Here is an 18,524-nt window from a genome sequence, read left to right as displayed (position 1 = left end):
TTCAGCCATAAACACATGAACTACACATCCAATTGCTACTGTAAATGTACAGTATTTAGTAACTGATCATTACTTATCTTCAGTGCTCAACCTCAAACTGAAAAACCAAAGGAGACTTTAGGTGTCAGAGGTAGGGTGAGGCTAAAAGCAGACCCTTCAATCCTTTCCGACTTGCATCTTCCCAACTTGCCCTCAAGTACTTCTCCAAGCAGGGGAGGGCATAGAGTCAAGACACCTGACAGAGGAGGTCCAAAGCCAGGCAGTGAGTCACTCAGCACCTCAGGTAAACTAACACTTACATAATTATGTAATACTATGGTTTAGCTCAGTATGTGTGGCTGTATTAGCATGCACATGCTCCCACAAGAATCTTGGCACATTCCCCCACGCAATCATTTAGTCAAACGATGACAGCTTAATCAACAGTCTTTCACAATGTTAGCTTATGGTCTTACTAATAATAATTAGTTTGCATTTGTGTGCATACCCTTGGAAATGTTTGCCTCACCTGTATACACATATGGATCAACAATGTTACTGATATTTTTGGCAGATGTTTTACAAGAGAGAACCAAAATAGCCAGATCAAAGTAAACCAGGTGGTATGCAACATTGTAGGGACAGCAACCCTAGGGCATACTGACAGAAATATTGATGTAAAATTAGCTTCTTACAAAAGTTTATCTTAATGTTAACCTGTTGCTGGCTTTGTTAAGTAAGGGCTTAGTAACACTAAATTGGACTAAGATCATTCTTTCAAACTTGATATTTACACTCTGCAAGTCTTTTGATTTTAATTATCTTTAATTGTAATCTTTATTGGTGTGCCTAACAGCTAATACAAATTCAGATTATTGAGGTTACAGTATTACAAGTACTTTTAATAAAGCCTGTGTTGTTTTAATGCATCAATAAGGGCCATGGCAAAATATGAATGAAAGAAGCTTTTTGAATATACACTTATGTGAGGTGTAACCATAGGTGGACAACATGAACTTCAGGTTTTGGTTCTTTCCTTTCTTGATAATCACATGCTTTTGTTTTGGCTTAGCTTTGTACGAAATGTGCTTGTCTCCACCCTTCACCTGAGTCAGCTAACTAGTTTATTCTTTGTCTGCTATGTGTCCACTTGTTTGTTTCTGGTAGCTGGCCATGCGTCACATTATGTGTGCTTGGTTTAGGGCTGCTTGTGACTTCAGTTTAGTTCAGTGCCAGTTTATTGCCAATTGCAGTAGAAAACCACATTGGAAAAGAGATGCAGTAAGCTCAGTGTAGAGTCAATATTTAAATACACAGATCTAAAAGACACAGATGAAACATAAGCAATGCCATGATAAAAACCATAAAAGTACAACAAACTGAAATCATCATTCAAAGTTGATGCAGCCAGTGGGAAAAAGGTCTTGGCATGGTGAAATGTTGTACTCTTAATAGAGCAGTAGCATTTATTGTAAGGACAAATTTCAAACATGTCGCTGGCAGGCTGGTGGGATGGGTCGTTAAAGATATATATTGCCAGAGAAAGAAGTCTCTGTTTGTAAATGTCATCCAGAAGGAAGCTTGCATTCAGTTGTCCTGCCAGCAGAACATACATACCACCCTGTTTAGGGTATTACACAAGGTTTTTTTTTTCTTTTCTTTTTAAACAGTTCAATTTAATCACAAAATATTCTACAAGGGAAAAACATGGTCTTTGACAATATTGAGTCCATTTAAATCTAAAAACATCCTCTGCATACTAGTTGTTAGTTTAAATACCACTGATAGATGAGCAGCTGAACACTGCTGAACATCAAGGGGTGTCCAATTCATGAAACAAATCCCACTGAAAACAAACCAATGACTACTGGACTCAAGGTGGGACATTTCACAGCATTTCTTTAGTTTAAAGCTCTGAACAATAAACATTTGGACAATAGGCAGGAGCAACATAGAAATTCAACAGTAAACTATAAACACTTTAAAAGGATAAAAGAAACCAGAAATGGTTTGTGTTCCACCATTCATTCCACCATTTGACCAGTTTATCTTTCAGGTTGCTCTACTTTACAGCTCTAAAGCTCACATGCCAATTGTGTGTGCCTTTTGTCCCTCAACAGAGTCAGGAAACAATTCACCTGCGGATTGGAGGCAAAAGCTCAAACCTGTCTCCAAAGACACCAAGTAAGACTTATTCTTATTTCTTCATGTACAGTACCATGACCTTAATTCTTCACTCTCAGGATTCAAACATAAAGAACTGTCATTTCGAGGAGCCTTTAATTTGGCTTTTTGTTTCTGTTTGTGTGCTTGTCTCTTTGTTTACAGACCTGTTGCTCATCCACAGTCGTCCCCTAGACTGCCACCTCGTGCAGTTGGAAGGAGTTCAGAACTCCCTTCGTCCTCTCCCATCCCGAGTGTTTCTGTCACTCCACCCATGCAAAAAGGTAAGGTGACGATCTAGCCTTTATCATTACTACTTTGCAACCCCCTTTTCAATTACAACAAATTATATCTAAAAAATATTGCTTGCATGAAGTTTCTTGCACCTGATTTTCTTTATTCCATATTTATTTAAAAAAAAAAAAAAAACATGTTGCATCTCTCATTTCCAGATTCTCTACATGTCCAAAAGACTCAAACTGCAAAAGACACCAAGGCACAGTCGAAGGTTTCTAAGGTAATGAAACACAAATAGACAAAGTGACATAGTACATAAATCATAGCCTTTAGTCTGAATATCTAAGCAACGCAGAAAAAACAGCAATGTGCCACCGGACTGATAATGACTTTGAAAGGTGAAATAGGCAGCCATAAATTCATTGTTTTAAGCTTCTTTAGTTTCTTGTTTCTCACCTCAGTTTATATACTGTAATCACCTGCTGTCAGCTGAAGGTAAATCTTTTAATCCATAGAAAAAGTTTGCTAATGGGCACTGACAACATTTACACCAGAGTTAACTGGACAGGGTTGTTGTTATATTGTCAGAGGTTACCAGGGTTAATGTATGTCCCATTTTGTAAAAGAAAAACTAACCTATTAAAATGATATTAAAAACATTGAACATATCTTAAATTAGTACATTTAGGTTTCCTTCACAGATGACTGTGTTTGCAGTGAGTTAATTATGTTACTGTTTTCATAGCGATTTGGTTTTCATATTGGTTTTTACTCACTGCTTTTACTGATATTATGTCATTTGTATGAATTACTTTGTCAATTTTCAGTTTTGGTAAATTTTCAACAGCAGTTTACAAGCATGTGTTTACATCTGTGTTTGTCTGTGGTAGATGAAGCCAGATTACATCCCCAAAGAGGACATCATAAAGGAGCTTCAGGAGATCGAAGATAATCTGAATGACCTGGAGAAGAGAGGAGTGGAGCTGGAGGTGAAGCTGCGCAGCTGTGAGGAAGGTGACAGAGACACACACGGAATTAACCAGGATGTGGAATACAGGAAAACTTTAGACAGTGTGGAATTAACCTGTGTGCATGTCTTCTTGTGTGTACATATATGTGTGTGTCAGATGGTGAAGATGACTCTCTCATGGATGAACTCATGGTGGAGTGGTTCCTCTTGATCAGGAACAAGCAGGTGGCCATGCGTCGGGAGTCTGAACTAGTCTACATGTGAGTACCAGCGGTGGACAGTAAGAAAGTACATTTACTTAAGTAGTATTTTTAAAGTATCTGCACTTTACTTGAGTAATATTTTTTGGGGATACTTCTTTCTTTTACTCCACTACATTTATTACTGTAATGTTGAGCCTATTGAACAGCTCTTAGTTCATTCTGGGCCCTATTCTCCTAAATGCTTTTTCATGCGCCTGCAGTTACTTGTCTCTCTCCTGCGCGTATTCTCCGGTCCAGGCTCCTGACATGCCCACCGCGCGTAAATCGACCAAAAGCGGGTAGTCTGTGAATGAAGGCGGTCTGAAGGCAAAGGGGCGGACTGGGCCATGATGTCATTATTTTGGGGCTGTCTTGAAATCACGGAACATGGAGTTTTCCCAATGCCTGTAAATGTCCTTGAAATCCTTCGTTAGAGTACAGTATCTTTATTGATCCCACAGTGGGGAAATGTACTGTCATGACAGCTCAAAGTGCAATAAAAAGACAACAGAAGGCAACACACAGAAAACCCCAAAAACACTACATTGTTGACAAACAATGTAACAGGTTGATTTGATCAGATTATTGATCAGATTATTGCAGTGTGAGGATTGGTTGCATTCTTCTGTACGATCCACAGTTAAAGTTTATTAACTTCTTCCATTCCTGCATTCAGAAATAATCAGTATATTAGTCATCAGCATCATCAGTCATCAATACGGTACCTGTAGCTCTAAAGCGTGACCGAGTGTGATGTGCTTGATGTTTGATGAAATAATACTGAGCGTCCTGCTTTAATACAGAGGAGGCAGCGATGTTTGCAATGAAACAAAACCATTGACTTCCTACATGATATGCAGTTTTAAATATAAATTGTTCAATGCCTTATGGAGCTAATATGAGCGAGTCTGAACTGCAGCTGAGCCTCATTTGGTCCATCCTCTCATGCACATTTCACCAACCTCCGTTTATGGCAGCTGGTTTCACTTATTATTTACTCTAGTGGATCAAACTGTGGCTTTACGTTGGACATAATATGAAAATAGTTAGACATCACTTTGACCAGCATGTACTGAGGTGTGAGGCCTGTCAGAGTTTCATTTACAGAGCTCCAGCAGCTGAGGCACAACTCGGGTACGCACAACTGGTCACCTTCACAACGCAGCACCTACCGTCTTTGCAGGATAAGTAGTGGACGGCACAGATAAAATATAATAAAATATAACACATTTTGTCCTGTCTAGAACTCCTTGACAGTAGTAACAATGTGACGGTGTCAGTTTGAATAGATTTCGTCAGTGTTGCGTAATTTGTAACTGAGTCTATACTTCTAGTGCCTCATAATGTTTCACTTTCCCGGGGTGCTGCACTTCTTCCAGGTTCAGAAGCACGTAAGAGGAAAATAACTTAAGTCACCCGGAGAATGTGCGTAAAGCCAGATTTGCAGATTACACCCTGCACACAACCTGTTTAAACTCCTCCCCTCCGGCAGACGCTACAGATCACTGTACGCCAAAACTACCCGCCATAAATACAGTTTCTTCCCCCAGGCTGTCACTCTGATCAACTCTAAACAGTCATAGAGTGTCAGACCTGTTTCTGTTACTGTGAAATAACCTGGAACTAAACATAACAACCCTGGATCAACCTGTCACTGAGAATGTTCATGGACATAATATTTTCATTTAAATGTTCACCTGCACTACTCATCAATGCACTACTGCACTGTTATCTTATTATTATTATTGTATGTTTTATTTCATTTCATTATTATTATTATTATTATTATTATTATTATTATTATTATTATTATTATTATTATTATTATTATTACTATTATTATTATTATCTTGTTATTTTATTTAGTTTGCACATATTAGTCTAACTACTCTTTATATTTATATTTAAACTTCTTTTTTTTATTTATTTTTCTTTTTTCTAGTTGATTGTTATTATTAGTCTAACTACTCTTTATATTTATGTTATACTTCTTTTTTTATTTATTCTAGTTGATTGTTATTATTTAATGTTTACACTATCAGAGAGAGCACAGTTCACCAAGACAAATTCCTTGTGTGTATTCAGTACATTACTTGGTCAATAAAGTTGATTCTGATTCTGATTGAATGGGAACGCCCACATTTCAGGGCTGCTCCAGTCAGAGTGCGTAACTGGGATGGAAGCGCGCAGTGACTGACAAGTACAGGGGGAGAATAGTGTGCAGCTAAAAACAGTGCCGCTGTACTGCTATTCTGACTTACGCACATGGGAGAATTGAGCCCTCTGTGAATCATGGTGATTTGGTTGGTTTGAAGTGGTTTTATTAAACACAAACCTAAATGTTATGGTAGTTCACAAAACACCACAATACTCAAGTATGTTTTATGCAATTTTCACCGAAGTAATTGTTTTACATAGTTTTTGACAAGGAGTACCTGTACTTTTACTCAAGTAATGAAGTTGAGTACTTTGTCTACCTCTGGTGAGTACTCATTATAAACCTTATTTAGAATGTAGAAATGTAGACTTGCCACAAAGCATAATACACACTGGACAGATCACCAGTTCATCACAGGAGGAACGCACATTGAAATTTGATCAAATGCTTTAGTTTTATCTTAAAATAATCTGCCTGAATGAAATGGTAATGTAGTCCAGCAAAATAAGAGAAATCCAACTTAATCCTTAAAATCTGTGCATCACTATAGATGGATATTTGTATCAAATTTAAATGATGTGTCATGCTCTTGCACTAAGCTCAATCAAACCTGATATTTACCTGCTGCCAGAGGTTAATTTGTGATATTGACTGGCACTTATTTGATTGGATCCTATACTTCATTTATTTTATTTTTTCCAGCACCTCATTTGCTTTTAGGTGTTTTGATTACGTTTTGAAGTATTATATTTGGACAGCTGCATCTTTTATTGAGTTGAAATCACTGTAAATTTCATTGTACACACAAAATTAAAGGTAAAAACTGAGCACGAGTGAGAGAGAACAAAGTCAAGCCTAAAGTGTGATTTTAGGAAAAAATATTGGATTTAAAGAGCTTTTTAAAGTCAATAAGTGAAGCTAAGCCTGAGGTTCAAAAGTCGAAGCTTAATTGTTTCTATGGAAATCGTGGAGGAGAGCAGCAGTTAGCAGTAGCAGCACCTATAGCAAAGATGCTAATGCAGGAGCAACAAACAGGACACAGGAGGAGAACTATCCAGAGGACATGAGGAGGACTCAGGGACAGAGAGAAGAGAAGGAGATGACGGTTAAAGTTCTAATATGGACATTGAGGCAGATGCTCAGTTCAAAGCCAAGATGAGCTGTTACTTGGCTTATGAAAAACAAAGCAGGCCTCGGCTGTGAAATACTGTATGTAAAAAAGGTGCGAGGATACAAAGTTCTCCATTGCCGTTTTTTGGCTGTTTTGATAAATAAAAGGTTTTTTATTTTCTGCTATGCTGCTGATTTATTAGAGGAGTTATGGTGTAAAAGTTTGTAAATATTTTGTATTTGTGGGTTTCTGTGTTCTGAAAGTATAGTGACCTTTGTGATGAGTGACTAAATTAGCAGTATCATCCAACCAGCAGCTGTGATGGACTGGCGCCCTGTCCAGGGTGTACCCCCGCCCAGCTCCCTATGAGAGTCGGAGATTGGCACCGGCAGACCCCCGCGACCCTGTTAAATGGGAATAAGCGGGTATGAAGATGGATGATGGATCCAACCAGCAGCAAAAATGGGTGTTTTAGTTTGTAAGCGGGTACACCCCCTTCAAAGGCAGAAACACCCCCTTCTTCTTATTTGCTTCTGAATTGTAAACGTTCAATCTTGATTAGTATTTCAAAATAAGATATTCTAATCCGGTGTCACGTACTGAGTTTACCTCCTTACTGAGATCATAACCCTAACCTAACCCTTACATAATCCAATAAACAATTAAAACACGTGTCCGTTCACTTTGAAAACAAAAATAAACAAGAATGAATTATTCATTTTTTTAGCAAAAATGTATTTGCCTGTAGTGCGCAGTGCACGCATACGCATATATGTGCTCATATAATCTCAATACGATGCACACTCAATACATGACACTGGAATAGTATTGTTACATTTAATTTAGGGTCCTCGGACCATTCAGTTTGGAATAGGGAATCAAAGGCAGGGCACGGGCCAGCGCATGTCACCGTGCATAATCAATTAATCAAAAGAGTTTGTGAAGGTCTATCTGTACGGAGTGTGTGCACTGTGTGTAGTATATCCTGAGCTGAGTAGTGGGTCGACTGATTACAGTCGGCCACCACTGTCTGCTTGACAAGCCCTGGACAAAGACTATGTGAAGGTAAAATGGGAATAAGTATGGGGTGTGAGTGTGTAGTTTAGAGTTGGTGTTATGGGAAATTACGTTTTTTCAAACCCTTTCTGATTGGTTGGTGAAAAGGTACTGCAACCCCCACTAAGGTGGTTTTGTAGTCCATCTGAAACACCCCCACAGCCTGCCAAACCCTCCTCTAAATTAGCGCTGTCCTTGTTGCTGAAACATGGCAGATTTGACAGCTGTAGTTCAGAGAGTGAGAGACAGATGCACTCCGTTACCGGCGATTGTCTGTGCTTCTTTAATGCCGATTCGTCATTCTTTTATTAAATATTTAGGTTAATTGGTTGTTTGTGTTCAGGTGATATTATTGACCCATTTAGTTAGCAAAACGCGGTTTGAAAAATGTATTCTTTGACATATTTGTCTCTCTCTTACTGCCGGAACAGCACCCGGCGTTTGTTGTGGGACCTGATGATTTACAAATGAATCACTCCTAATTAGCCAAGTCTTATGAATACAGTTTCTACTGCACTGCAGTCATGTAGATCACAATAAATTATTGATTCCTTTGAGGAACTTCCAAGTTATTTTTACTCATGGATGTGCCTATTTTCTCTTTTATTTGTTTATTGACTTTAATCCCACTTACCATTAATATTTTTAGCCTGGTGTTTTGTTGTTACCTATGAAAGTTTCATATGATGCAGCCTTAACACTTCTTTTACTGTTAAAGGGTTTGTAATGTAGTTTCTTTCAGTTTTTCTTCAGTATTTAAACTCCACAGAGATACCTATGTTTGCTGCAGATGCTTATAAGACTTCTTTTTTATTTTAGTCTCTAATAATCTCATTAAGGTTTTTATACAGCAAACAGAAATACCAAAATACTTAATGTTTTTTTCCCCTGTAATTCATGACAAATTTATCTCAATTTAACACCCATGACTTTATCTTTATGTAAACTGCAAACACAAAACATTCCTGTGATGGTGCGCTTTTTATTGTGTGCAGTGGGAGAACCCAGGACCTGGAAGAGGAGCAGCCAACTGTTGAGCAAGAGCTCAGGAAGCTGATGGAAAAGCCAGGTGACGCCTGCTTGGGAAAAAAAAATTAGCACAGTTGGCAACACAAACACAAAGCTAAAGTTGATCTATGTTTATTTGTGCAGAGCGATTAAAAACAACCCGGGACAAAAAGAGGGAGGAGCAGCTGATGGCCAAGCTGGTGAAGATAGTCAATGACCGGAATGCCATTGTGGATGGTTTGGATGACGACAGAATCAGGTGTGTAACTCTGCAAGTGTTTATATTTGTGTGTTGAACTGTGTTTGCAACCTATTTAGAGCTCTGATAAGAATTAGGGCTGGGCGATATATCGAGATTCAAGATATATCAAGTTTTCTATATTGGCAATATGGAAAATCATAATATTGCCTATATCGATATATGAGATATATATATATATATATATATATATATATATATATATATATATATATATATATATATATATATATATATATATATAATAGCTTATTTTTTTTATCAAAATACTTGTTTGTTTTTTTTGTTAATAAATATGCCTGTGTGGCATTTTGCATCATCAAATTTTTTAACCCAGATTGTTTTTCTGGTCAGACCTAATTTGATTTAAAATTATTGGGATTTACTGTATATCGCCATTTTGAGAAAAAAATATTGATATGAGTTTTGGTCAACATCACACAGCCCTAATAAGAATGTAAAGGAGATGTCTTTAATGTGAATTAATGTTTTTTAATCTGTATTTTCTTTTTGTGCAATTCTTTTTTATATTCCCAGGGAGGAAGAGGAAGACGTGGAGCTCAATAAGATGATGACGACATTTAGTGAGTTTGTGCAAACTCTACAGGCTCTGTTTCATAAGCTCATTTACATCACAACCATGGCATCTCTATAAAATATTAAGACTTTAAAAGATTCAGGATAGGCCCCATGAAAACCTGTCAATACTCATTGTGGATCAGATCTGTGAGTTAGTTTTACCCGACTGATGATGTGTTGTTGCAATAGTAATCCTGCTCGGTTTTTGAAGGTTTCACTGTTTTGATGATCTAATCTTGTATATATAACAGTGCAGGGGGGGGGGGCAGCTTCTATTAGGCAAATGGATGTAAGTAGTTATATGCACTGATTTGGTAGAGATTTAATGAACTTCATAGCTAAAATTATCAAAATTTACCAAAACAGATCAAATTTATCTGGATTTTGAAATCCTTTTTTGCTATCCAGGATCACGCTTTTAGTAGTAGTCCTTTGACTAAAATACAGTGTATTCTTAGTCAAAATTTAGTCATCAGTATAAAACTCATTTATAAAACTGTGCGTAGGTAAGATCACTTTAGCTGGCCTACACTAGAAACCAGGAAGTGCATACGCAAAAAAACATTCACATGTATAACAGAATGTGTACGCACGTCCTACACCTGTTTCTTTTTATAAATGACAACCTACTCTCAGGTTGTCACACGTGAGGAAACATTACTCTGCCATACGGTGCCTTTAAAAGATCAGGTGAACGCCCTTAGGGGTCTATTCTCCTGTCTGGACTTAAGTGCTATTTTGTGCGCCTGCAGTTACGCGCTTCTCTCCTATGCATATTCTCCGGTCCAGGCTCCTGACACGCCCACCGCGCGTAAGTAGAGCAAAACGGAGTGGTCTGTGAATGAAGGCAGGTTGAAGGAAAGGAGGCGGTGATGTCATTTTTTGGGCTGTCTAGAAATCACGCAACATGGAGTTTTCTCAACGCTTGTAAATGTCATTGAAATCCGTGAAAATGATAAAGTTCACTTTTAATTTGAAACACTTTAATTGATAAACAATATAACAGGTTGATTTGATCAGATAATTAATCAGATTATTGCAGTGAGACTGAGGATTGGCCGCATTCTTCTGTCCAAGTCAGTTAAAATAACCCAGCCGCAGAGCGTCCTGCTTTAATACAGAGGGATGTTTGCAGTGAAACAGAACTATTGGCTTCAACATTGGCTGGTTGTAAATATAAATTGTTTGAAGCGACCTGAGCTGATCCATCCTTATCTGCATATGGCAGCTTGTTTCACACTTTACGTTGGACACAGTATGAAAATAGTTGAATCACTGTGACCAACATGGACAGAAGTCTGCATCTGTCAGAGTTTTATTGATCACAGCTGCTGCTGCGCAACGCGTGAGTCCTTGTGGCTTCAAATGTAACTAAGTCCATATTTCTAGTGCAATATAATGTTTCACCTTATTGGGGCGGTGCACTTATTCCAGGGTTAGAAGCTCGTAAGAGGAAAAGGACTTACGCACACCGGAGAATGCGCGTAAAGCCAGATTTGAATGGCAACACCCACATTTCAGGGCTGCTCCACCCACAGTGCGTAACTGGGATGGAGGTGCGCAGTGACTGACTTTAGTACAGGGGGAGAATAGGACAGAGCCAAAAACAGCACCGCTGCGTGGCTTTTTGGACTTACGCACATGGGAGAATAGAGCCCTTAATGAATATTCACTACTACTAATTTCATGGTGGACCGAGGGGGAAAACGAGCAAATGAAACAAATTTCACTCAATGCGAGCTGGAGGTATTAATTGTTGAGGTGAACACATGCAGGAGAGCGTAATTTGGTGACAGTGCGTATTACAAATGATAGAAAGGCAGATCGCGTTGCCTCAGAGCGTTACTGTGACTGAGGTGAAAAAGAAATGATCAGACATAAAAGCGAAGGAGAAAATGTGGATTACTGACTCCATAGGAAGAACATCTGTTCAACGGGTGGAGGAAAGAGCGCACCGGAGCTCAGCCTCACAGACCAAAAGCTGGGGAATCCCTCTGTGCTGTAACGGAGGTGGGGGGGACATAGGTGCACTATATGCGCCAGAAGCATGGGATTAAATTGTATTTCCTTGTTTAAAAGTAAAATGTGGTTAAATTGTGTTGGTTTGTAGGAATGAGTGTTTGTATGAGGATGTATCGTGGTCATGTGAATCAGTTCTGCTGGTCCAATACCTTGAGATGAGGTCCGGGTTGGACCTGGAGTTCTGGGTTTGCGAGGCTGAACGAACAAGTTGTGTGCCCCACCATACGCTCAGAGAGTGACCCCTTTCAGCGGCTAGAGTTTTGACCTCAGCCGCCGATTTGACAAATGGCTCTGTAGTGCACCGCGTCTGGCTCGGAGCGCGGGCAGGGTTCTCTGGACGGCTGTTGCGTGCGTCGCAACCACCTGCGGCTCAGGTTGAAGGCTGGATTCGTCCGAATCGAGCAAGCTGTTGTTTCAACAAATAACTGATGCAACTACAAATAAAACAAAAATGAAATGAAAGAAGGGGAGACATGAGGGAACGCGTTTGAGCAAGAACGCCCACATTCAAGGGTTTCTTTTTAAACAAAACCCGAGAGATGCCTTTTGGTTGATCATGTTGGTGATTTAGTAGTGTCTCTGCTTTCAGCCTGTGGTTGTGTCTCGTGTGTGTGTGATGTTCAGTGACAGACGACAGAGGGAATTCCTAAACATATAAAAATGCCTAATAATTAATTCCACATATTTCAAAATGACTTTTCAATATCATATCTTCAAATATCATGTATTATGAGACACTTTGAGACCAAACACGGCTGGAAAATAGCACAGCATTACGTCAGAACCTGGTTAATGAATTTTACTGATAACAGGAATGTCAAAATTCATGTTATGCCTTTTCTTTACTATATGGTAAACAGTAAATACCTTAAACTAACTTTCGTGATGTTTTCTGGTATTTTAAGCACTTTTTAAATGATGAAACATTTAAAATAGCATTCTGTTGGATATAGAATTACCTGAAAAAAGTGGCATATGACAGACAATATTTGCTATTTCAATTCTGTAACACATTACATCATAATATGGTCCTTTGGTGAGTCCTAAGCACAGTTAAGTTCCTTTTGATTGTAATGTAAAAGAGAGGCGCAAACTATTCTTGGATCCTCCTGTTTCTTTGTTCAGAGAGGAAATGGGAGAAGGTCCCCCTGGGGGCCACGTTTGCATTTCACAGTGGGAGACAGACCTCCCGACTTTGTCGATGGTGAGGCTAGTGTCTCTAGGTCAGAGTTCCACTTGGGGGTTTGGCTCCCTACAGTACGTACACAGCGTTTATAAATGAGGCCCAGGACTGTTTCAGTGTACTCATACTGCCAGCTCGGGCCATTCCAAGCTCACAGCAGGAATCCCCCCCCTCTGTCCCTTTTCTGGCACAGTAGAACGGACATGATCACCAGCTCAACTGGGTTCCCACAGACACGTCATCACGTTCATTTACGACACACGTGGCATTACGTCATCATTAAGCGACTCTGGGTTTGTTGTTGACAGTACATGCTCATTGCTGTTGATTTCATATCTTCTGTTGTGTAGGGTGACTATACGTCAAGATTTACCCAGCCACGTGATCTTTTCACGGCTGGATTATGCGAACGGACTGGGTTTCCCAGGGTCCCTGAACGCAACACGTTAATTTAAATGACCATAACTCTGCTCATATTTGCTCCATTGTAGAAATTTTACTCACACGTGATTGAAACATTAAAGGTTTGTTTTGTCGAAATCGACACGAGGAAAAGAGAGAGAACCAAGTGAGTGAGAAAGAAAGAGAGAGATTAAAACAGACCAAATAGCAGTGGATTTATTGAAAATGAAGAATCTTGGATGATAAAAACCACCATGGATGGAGGTTCAAAGGGTTCATATATATATATATATATATATATATATTTTTATAGACTCTATACAACTTAACAGTCATGTTTTTGGATTGTGGGAGGAAGCCGGAGTACCCGGAGGAAACCCACGCAGCACGGGGAGAACATGCTAACTCCAGACAGAAGGGACCCAAGTGTCCACCCCAGGGCTTGAACCCCAGACCTTCTTGCTGTGAGGCGGACATGCTAACCACTAATATCATAAATTCATTTAGGGCCCTATTTTTACACACCTGTAGTTACGCGCCTCTCTGGTCCAAGCTCCTGACACCACCCACCACGCATAAATTAACCAAAATCACATAGTCTCATTGAAATCCGTGAAAATGATAAAGCGCACTTTTAATTTTGAAACGCCTTTGTTGGTAAGCAATGTAACAGGTTAATTTGGACGGATTTTTTTTTTTTTTTTAACTTTTATTGACAACAGTCAATGTACATACAAACAACAACAATAGTCCTGAGAATGGGCCCTAGCTCTCAATAATATATATATATATATATATATGGTTGCAATAAACAACAGGGAAAAAAGGAATAGACATACTTCAAGGGAAAAAAAAAAAGACATAAGTAGCCTATCCAACAAGACTCAAAACTGGTCCCATCTTCTTTCAAAGATGTGAGTCTTGAGCTGAACTTGCACTGTCAACTGTTCCACTGAGTAAACGAGTCTGATTTTTAGTATCCATTGTGAGACTGTAGGTGGTTCAGGTTTCAACCAGCAGATTTTTATCATTTTTCTTGCCGTCATTAGCAGGAGATGCAATAAAAACCTGTGATCTTGGGACAGATCATCAGGGAATATGTCAGGTTTGCTTTAAGTAGCTTATCTATTAGTCCTTTAACTTCAGTCAAAAAGTGATGCAAAATGGGGCAGTCCCAAGATATGTGCGTTTGATCACCCACAAGTCCACAGTTTCTCCAGCACATACCACTACCCCAGCTCCCACAACAAAAAGACTCCAGTGGAGTCCTGAAAAATCGGATTTTAGTCTTCCAGTCAAACTCCTTCCACATTTGACTTCCCACCCCCTTATGACAATCAGGGCAAACATTTCCCCATGTATCATCATCCAATATCACATTCAGCTCCATTTCCCATTGTTGTTTTATATTTTGTGTATTATCAGACACATCCATCAACAGTTTGTGATAAATTAAAGACACTTGTTTTTTCATTACACCACTGTTTTCACTTAGATGTATAAAATGATTTTCTATGTTTGTTGGTTCTCTTCTGAGCTGATCCCAGTCCTTATGTTTTGTTAAATAATTCCTTATTTGTAAACATCTATAGTGGTCTTTTGAGGGTAGGTTAAAGTTATTTCTTAGTTGGGCAAAAGTTTTCACTACATTTCCCTCAAACAGCTGGTTCACAGTGATAAGTTTACTCTCAGGCCACCTATCAAAGCCACTATCTGCTAGAGATGGAAGAAACTCAATATTCCTTCTTATGGACATGGCTCTTGAGAGGGCCACCACTCCTCTCGACTGTTTTTGTACCTGATTCCAAACTTTTAAAGTATGTTTAATCCATACATTCTCGATCTTCATTTTTTTCTGTGTCTCTAGACCAATAAATGGGAGGCTGAATAATGATATTCCCGGCACTGACTCCTCCTCCACAGATACCCACATTGTTTCTGGATCACCAATGATCCAGGCCACTATTGCTCTTATTTGGGCAGCCCAATAATACATTTTTATGTTAGGCAGCCTCAGGCCTCCATTCTCTTTATCTGACATCAGAATTTTAAGATGCACTCTTGGCCTTTTGTTTTGCCAAATACATTTTGAAAGTAATTTTTCTAATAGTTTAAACGCAGACTGTGGTACGAAGACAGGGAGGCTTTGAAATAAAAACAGTAATCTAAGTAGAAGATTCATTCAAACACATTCAATTCTTTCAAGGAGAGAAAGTGGAAGTATATTCCATCTATTCAGATCAGTTTTAATTTCCCTAAATAACTTGTCATGATTAGATGAAAACAGCTGTGTGTCTTAGGAGTAAGTGTTACTCCCAGATATTTAAAGCCCTGTGTGGAATGCCTGAATGACACTAGGTTATCCAAGTGTGACGGCCAGTTCCCAACAATCATTAAAGCTTCAGATTTATTTGTATTAACCTTATATCCTGATACAATACTATACTCATTAAAGATATGTAGCAGAGCAGGGACAGTGGTAATAGGATTCTCCAAAAATAATAAAAAATCATCCGCAAAACGAAACAGCTTATGAGGTACATTCCCTGTATCAGAGGATTAGATCTAATCAGTTCCGCCAGTGGCTCTATGCTCAGTGCAAATAAAGAGGGAGAAAGGACTTCACCCTGTCTAGTGCCACGTCCCAGTGAGAAAAAAATTCAGAGCAGTGGCCATTAACCCTTACTCATGACCTGGAGTCTTTCTAAAAAAATTGGATCCATTTAATAAAAGTATTATTAAATCCCATATGTTTGAGAGTCTGTTGTAGAAAGGCCCAATCCACCCGATCAAATGCTTTCTCAGTAGGGATGTAACAATTCCTTCAACTCTCGATACGATACGATTCACGATACTGGGTTCACGATACGATTCTCTCACAATTTATTTTACAAAATGGGACTGTAGACAAATGATGACTGAAAAATATTCCTTTATAGAAAAAACTAGAAAATACCGTACTTTTATTTTTCATTGTCAAATCAATCCCTTGATAAACTATTTAAAACAATGCAATTTAACTAAAAATAACTCTTGAATGAAATAAATAAAGGAATAATACAAATGAAGAAGAAGCCTATTCATTTAAATTTTGGTTCTATAGTAAACAATGCAAAAATGCATAATAGTTCTTTTTCTTTTTAAAAGTGTGACTGAAAATGTATTTTGTGCCTTAACAATTGGACTTAAAAAAAAACAAAAAAAAAAAAGGTCTGCATTGTATTTAGGTCAGATATTTGTTTGGACCAGCAGAGGGCGCTGGTAACTCAGTGGTCGGTTGGCATGCAGTTATTCTAACAGTGAAGAAGAGATGCTATGCTACCAGACAGAGCTAATAGAAAAATGTGACTTTTACAAATGTTCATGTAATATTACAGATATTCTTTTGGTGCTAAAGGGATAAGGAATCATTTATGAACATGTTTAAGAGTAGAAGGCGGCCAGAAACAAATTAGTAGCAGATTCCACCCGCAGCCTACACTGTTAAACAAGAGAGGGATAAATATATAGCATATATAAAAGTATTGCGATCCAATTTTCAGAGAATCGATGTGAACCATGATACCAATGAATCAATTTTTAACTGCCTTACAATTAATCGTTACATCCCTATTTCCCAGCATCCAAACTGAGGAGTATTGGTGGAGTGTTCCTCTTTTGTGCTATTATTTAGAGATTTAAGGCGATTTGGTCAAATTATTCATCAGAATATTGCAGGGTGAAGATCGGCCGCATTCTTCTGTCCGTACCACAGGGGTTCAAAAACGCATAAGAGGAGAAGAACTTAAGCCACTGGGATAATTTGAATGGGAACGCCCACATTTCAGTCCCGCTCCACTCAGAGTGCCTAACTGGGATCAAGGCGCGCAGTGACTGACTTACAGGGGGAGAATAACGCGCAGCCAAAAACAGCGCTGCTTCATGGTTTTTCTCACAGCGCAGGGGAGAATAGAGCCCAGGGTGAGTCTACAGTACAACAAGGATGGACAAAAAATGACACATTCACTCATTCCTACTAAGAATATAGATATATTAACCTAATAAACTTAAATTACATACCGTAGAACTTAGAGAAAACCCACACAAGCCTTAGGACAAACATGCAAACTCCTGAGAGAAGGGTCTCAGGAAGGCTTTGTGAGGCAGAAACCCACAAATTAGTTCACCGCAGTGCTGCCTGGGGTTTAAACAGTCATTAAAGAATGACAGCTGTAAGTGGATGAACATCATTTGTGTAACATAAATTGTTTCTCTTATTCTCATACAGGCATTAAAAAGGATAAGCCAAAGAAGTCTCCGATGTCCAAGCTCTTCAGCTGGGGAGGGAGAAAGGACTACTAGATGTCAGCCAGTGTGTGTGTGTGTGTGCGTGTGTGTGCGTGCTGAAATGACAAATGGAAGCTTTTTCAAGCCAAAGTAATCTGTTGTGTGATCATTTCCATACTAGTATTGCTGTTAAATTCTAACTTCCTTATTGTGGGTTTATCTCATTTAGCAGCAGATGCTACAACAGAATGAAGGCTTTATTCTCTCCAATGAGTCATGTGATTACAAACGCTAAGGTCACTTTTATGATAAAATTAATGATCTTGATGCTTTTTTTAGATGGGTTGTTTGAGATTGTGTTTCTTCTAATAAATGTCAAAACTGAGCTATGTCAATAATCAGGTTTTATGTCACAGGGAGTTAAGCCATGCAATTTTTTGAGTCTTGGGAATATAATCAATGGTTCATATTGGACCTGGTTTAGTAGATTTCACAGCTATTTTAACTGTACATTAGGTATATTTGACATTATTTGATGTTGAGGGAAAACGTAAACATTTTTAATTTTTGTATTGTATAGAAATGTTAAATAAATGAAAATATTTAAGGTTGAAATAAAAGTTAATAGATTATTTGGTTGTGTAAGGTTAAATTGTATTGTTGTTTTTTGATTACTTGAATGATAAACTGAACTTAATGCAGTTCCATCCTGAGAGGAAGTGTTGGCGATATTTGAACTTGTTGCTTTTTTTGGAAATGGATCTGTGAGTTATAAAAAAAACAACAACTCTTAAATGCATTTCCTACAAACAATATAAACTGCATACAAGTGTCACCAAACACATAACCGGTTATGGATGTGTCGGATGGTTCTAGGTTTACATTAGAT

The 18,524-nt window shown here is 38.5% G+C and overlaps 1 protein-coding gene across 2 annotated transcripts in view; it reads left to right on the top strand.

Annotated features, from left to right (window-relative positions):
- LOC114464890 (MICAL-like protein 2) overlaps positions 1-18,267 on the top strand; it is a 37,270-nt gene extending 19,003 nt beyond the window's left edge. For both annotated transcript variants that reach the window (XM_028449546.1, XM_028449554.1), the window contains 10 exons: positions 84-283; positions 2,100-2,163; positions 2,308-2,426; positions 2,595-2,659; positions 3,270-3,393; positions 3,507-3,609; positions 8,912-8,985; positions 9,069-9,183; positions 9,721-9,767; positions 17,637-18,267. In XM_028449546.1, coding sequence (XP_028305347.1) covers positions 84-283; positions 2,100-2,163; positions 2,308-2,426; positions 2,595-2,659; positions 3,270-3,393; positions 3,507-3,609; positions 8,912-8,985; positions 9,069-9,183; positions 9,721-9,767; positions 17,637-17,710 — 985 coding nt within the window. In that variant the 3' untranslated portion in view covers positions 17,711-18,267. The remainder of the gene's footprint in view (positions 1-83; positions 284-2,099; positions 2,164-2,307; positions 2,427-2,594; positions 2,660-3,269; positions 3,394-3,506; positions 3,610-8,911; positions 8,986-9,068; positions 9,184-9,720; positions 9,768-17,636) is intronic.
- The last annotated feature ends 257 nt before the right edge of the window (positions 18,268-18,524 follow it).

Source organism: Gouania willdenowi, chromosome 1, assembly GCF_900634775.1.
Source record: "Gouania willdenowi chromosome 1, fGouWil2.1, whole genome shotgun sequence".
Lineage (NCBI taxonomy): Eukaryota > Metazoa > Chordata > Actinopteri > Blenniiformes > Gobiesocidae > Gouania > Gouania willdenowi.
The sequence above is the reverse complement of the archived record's forward strand: the minus strand, read 5'-3'. Positions and strand labels throughout refer to the sequence as shown.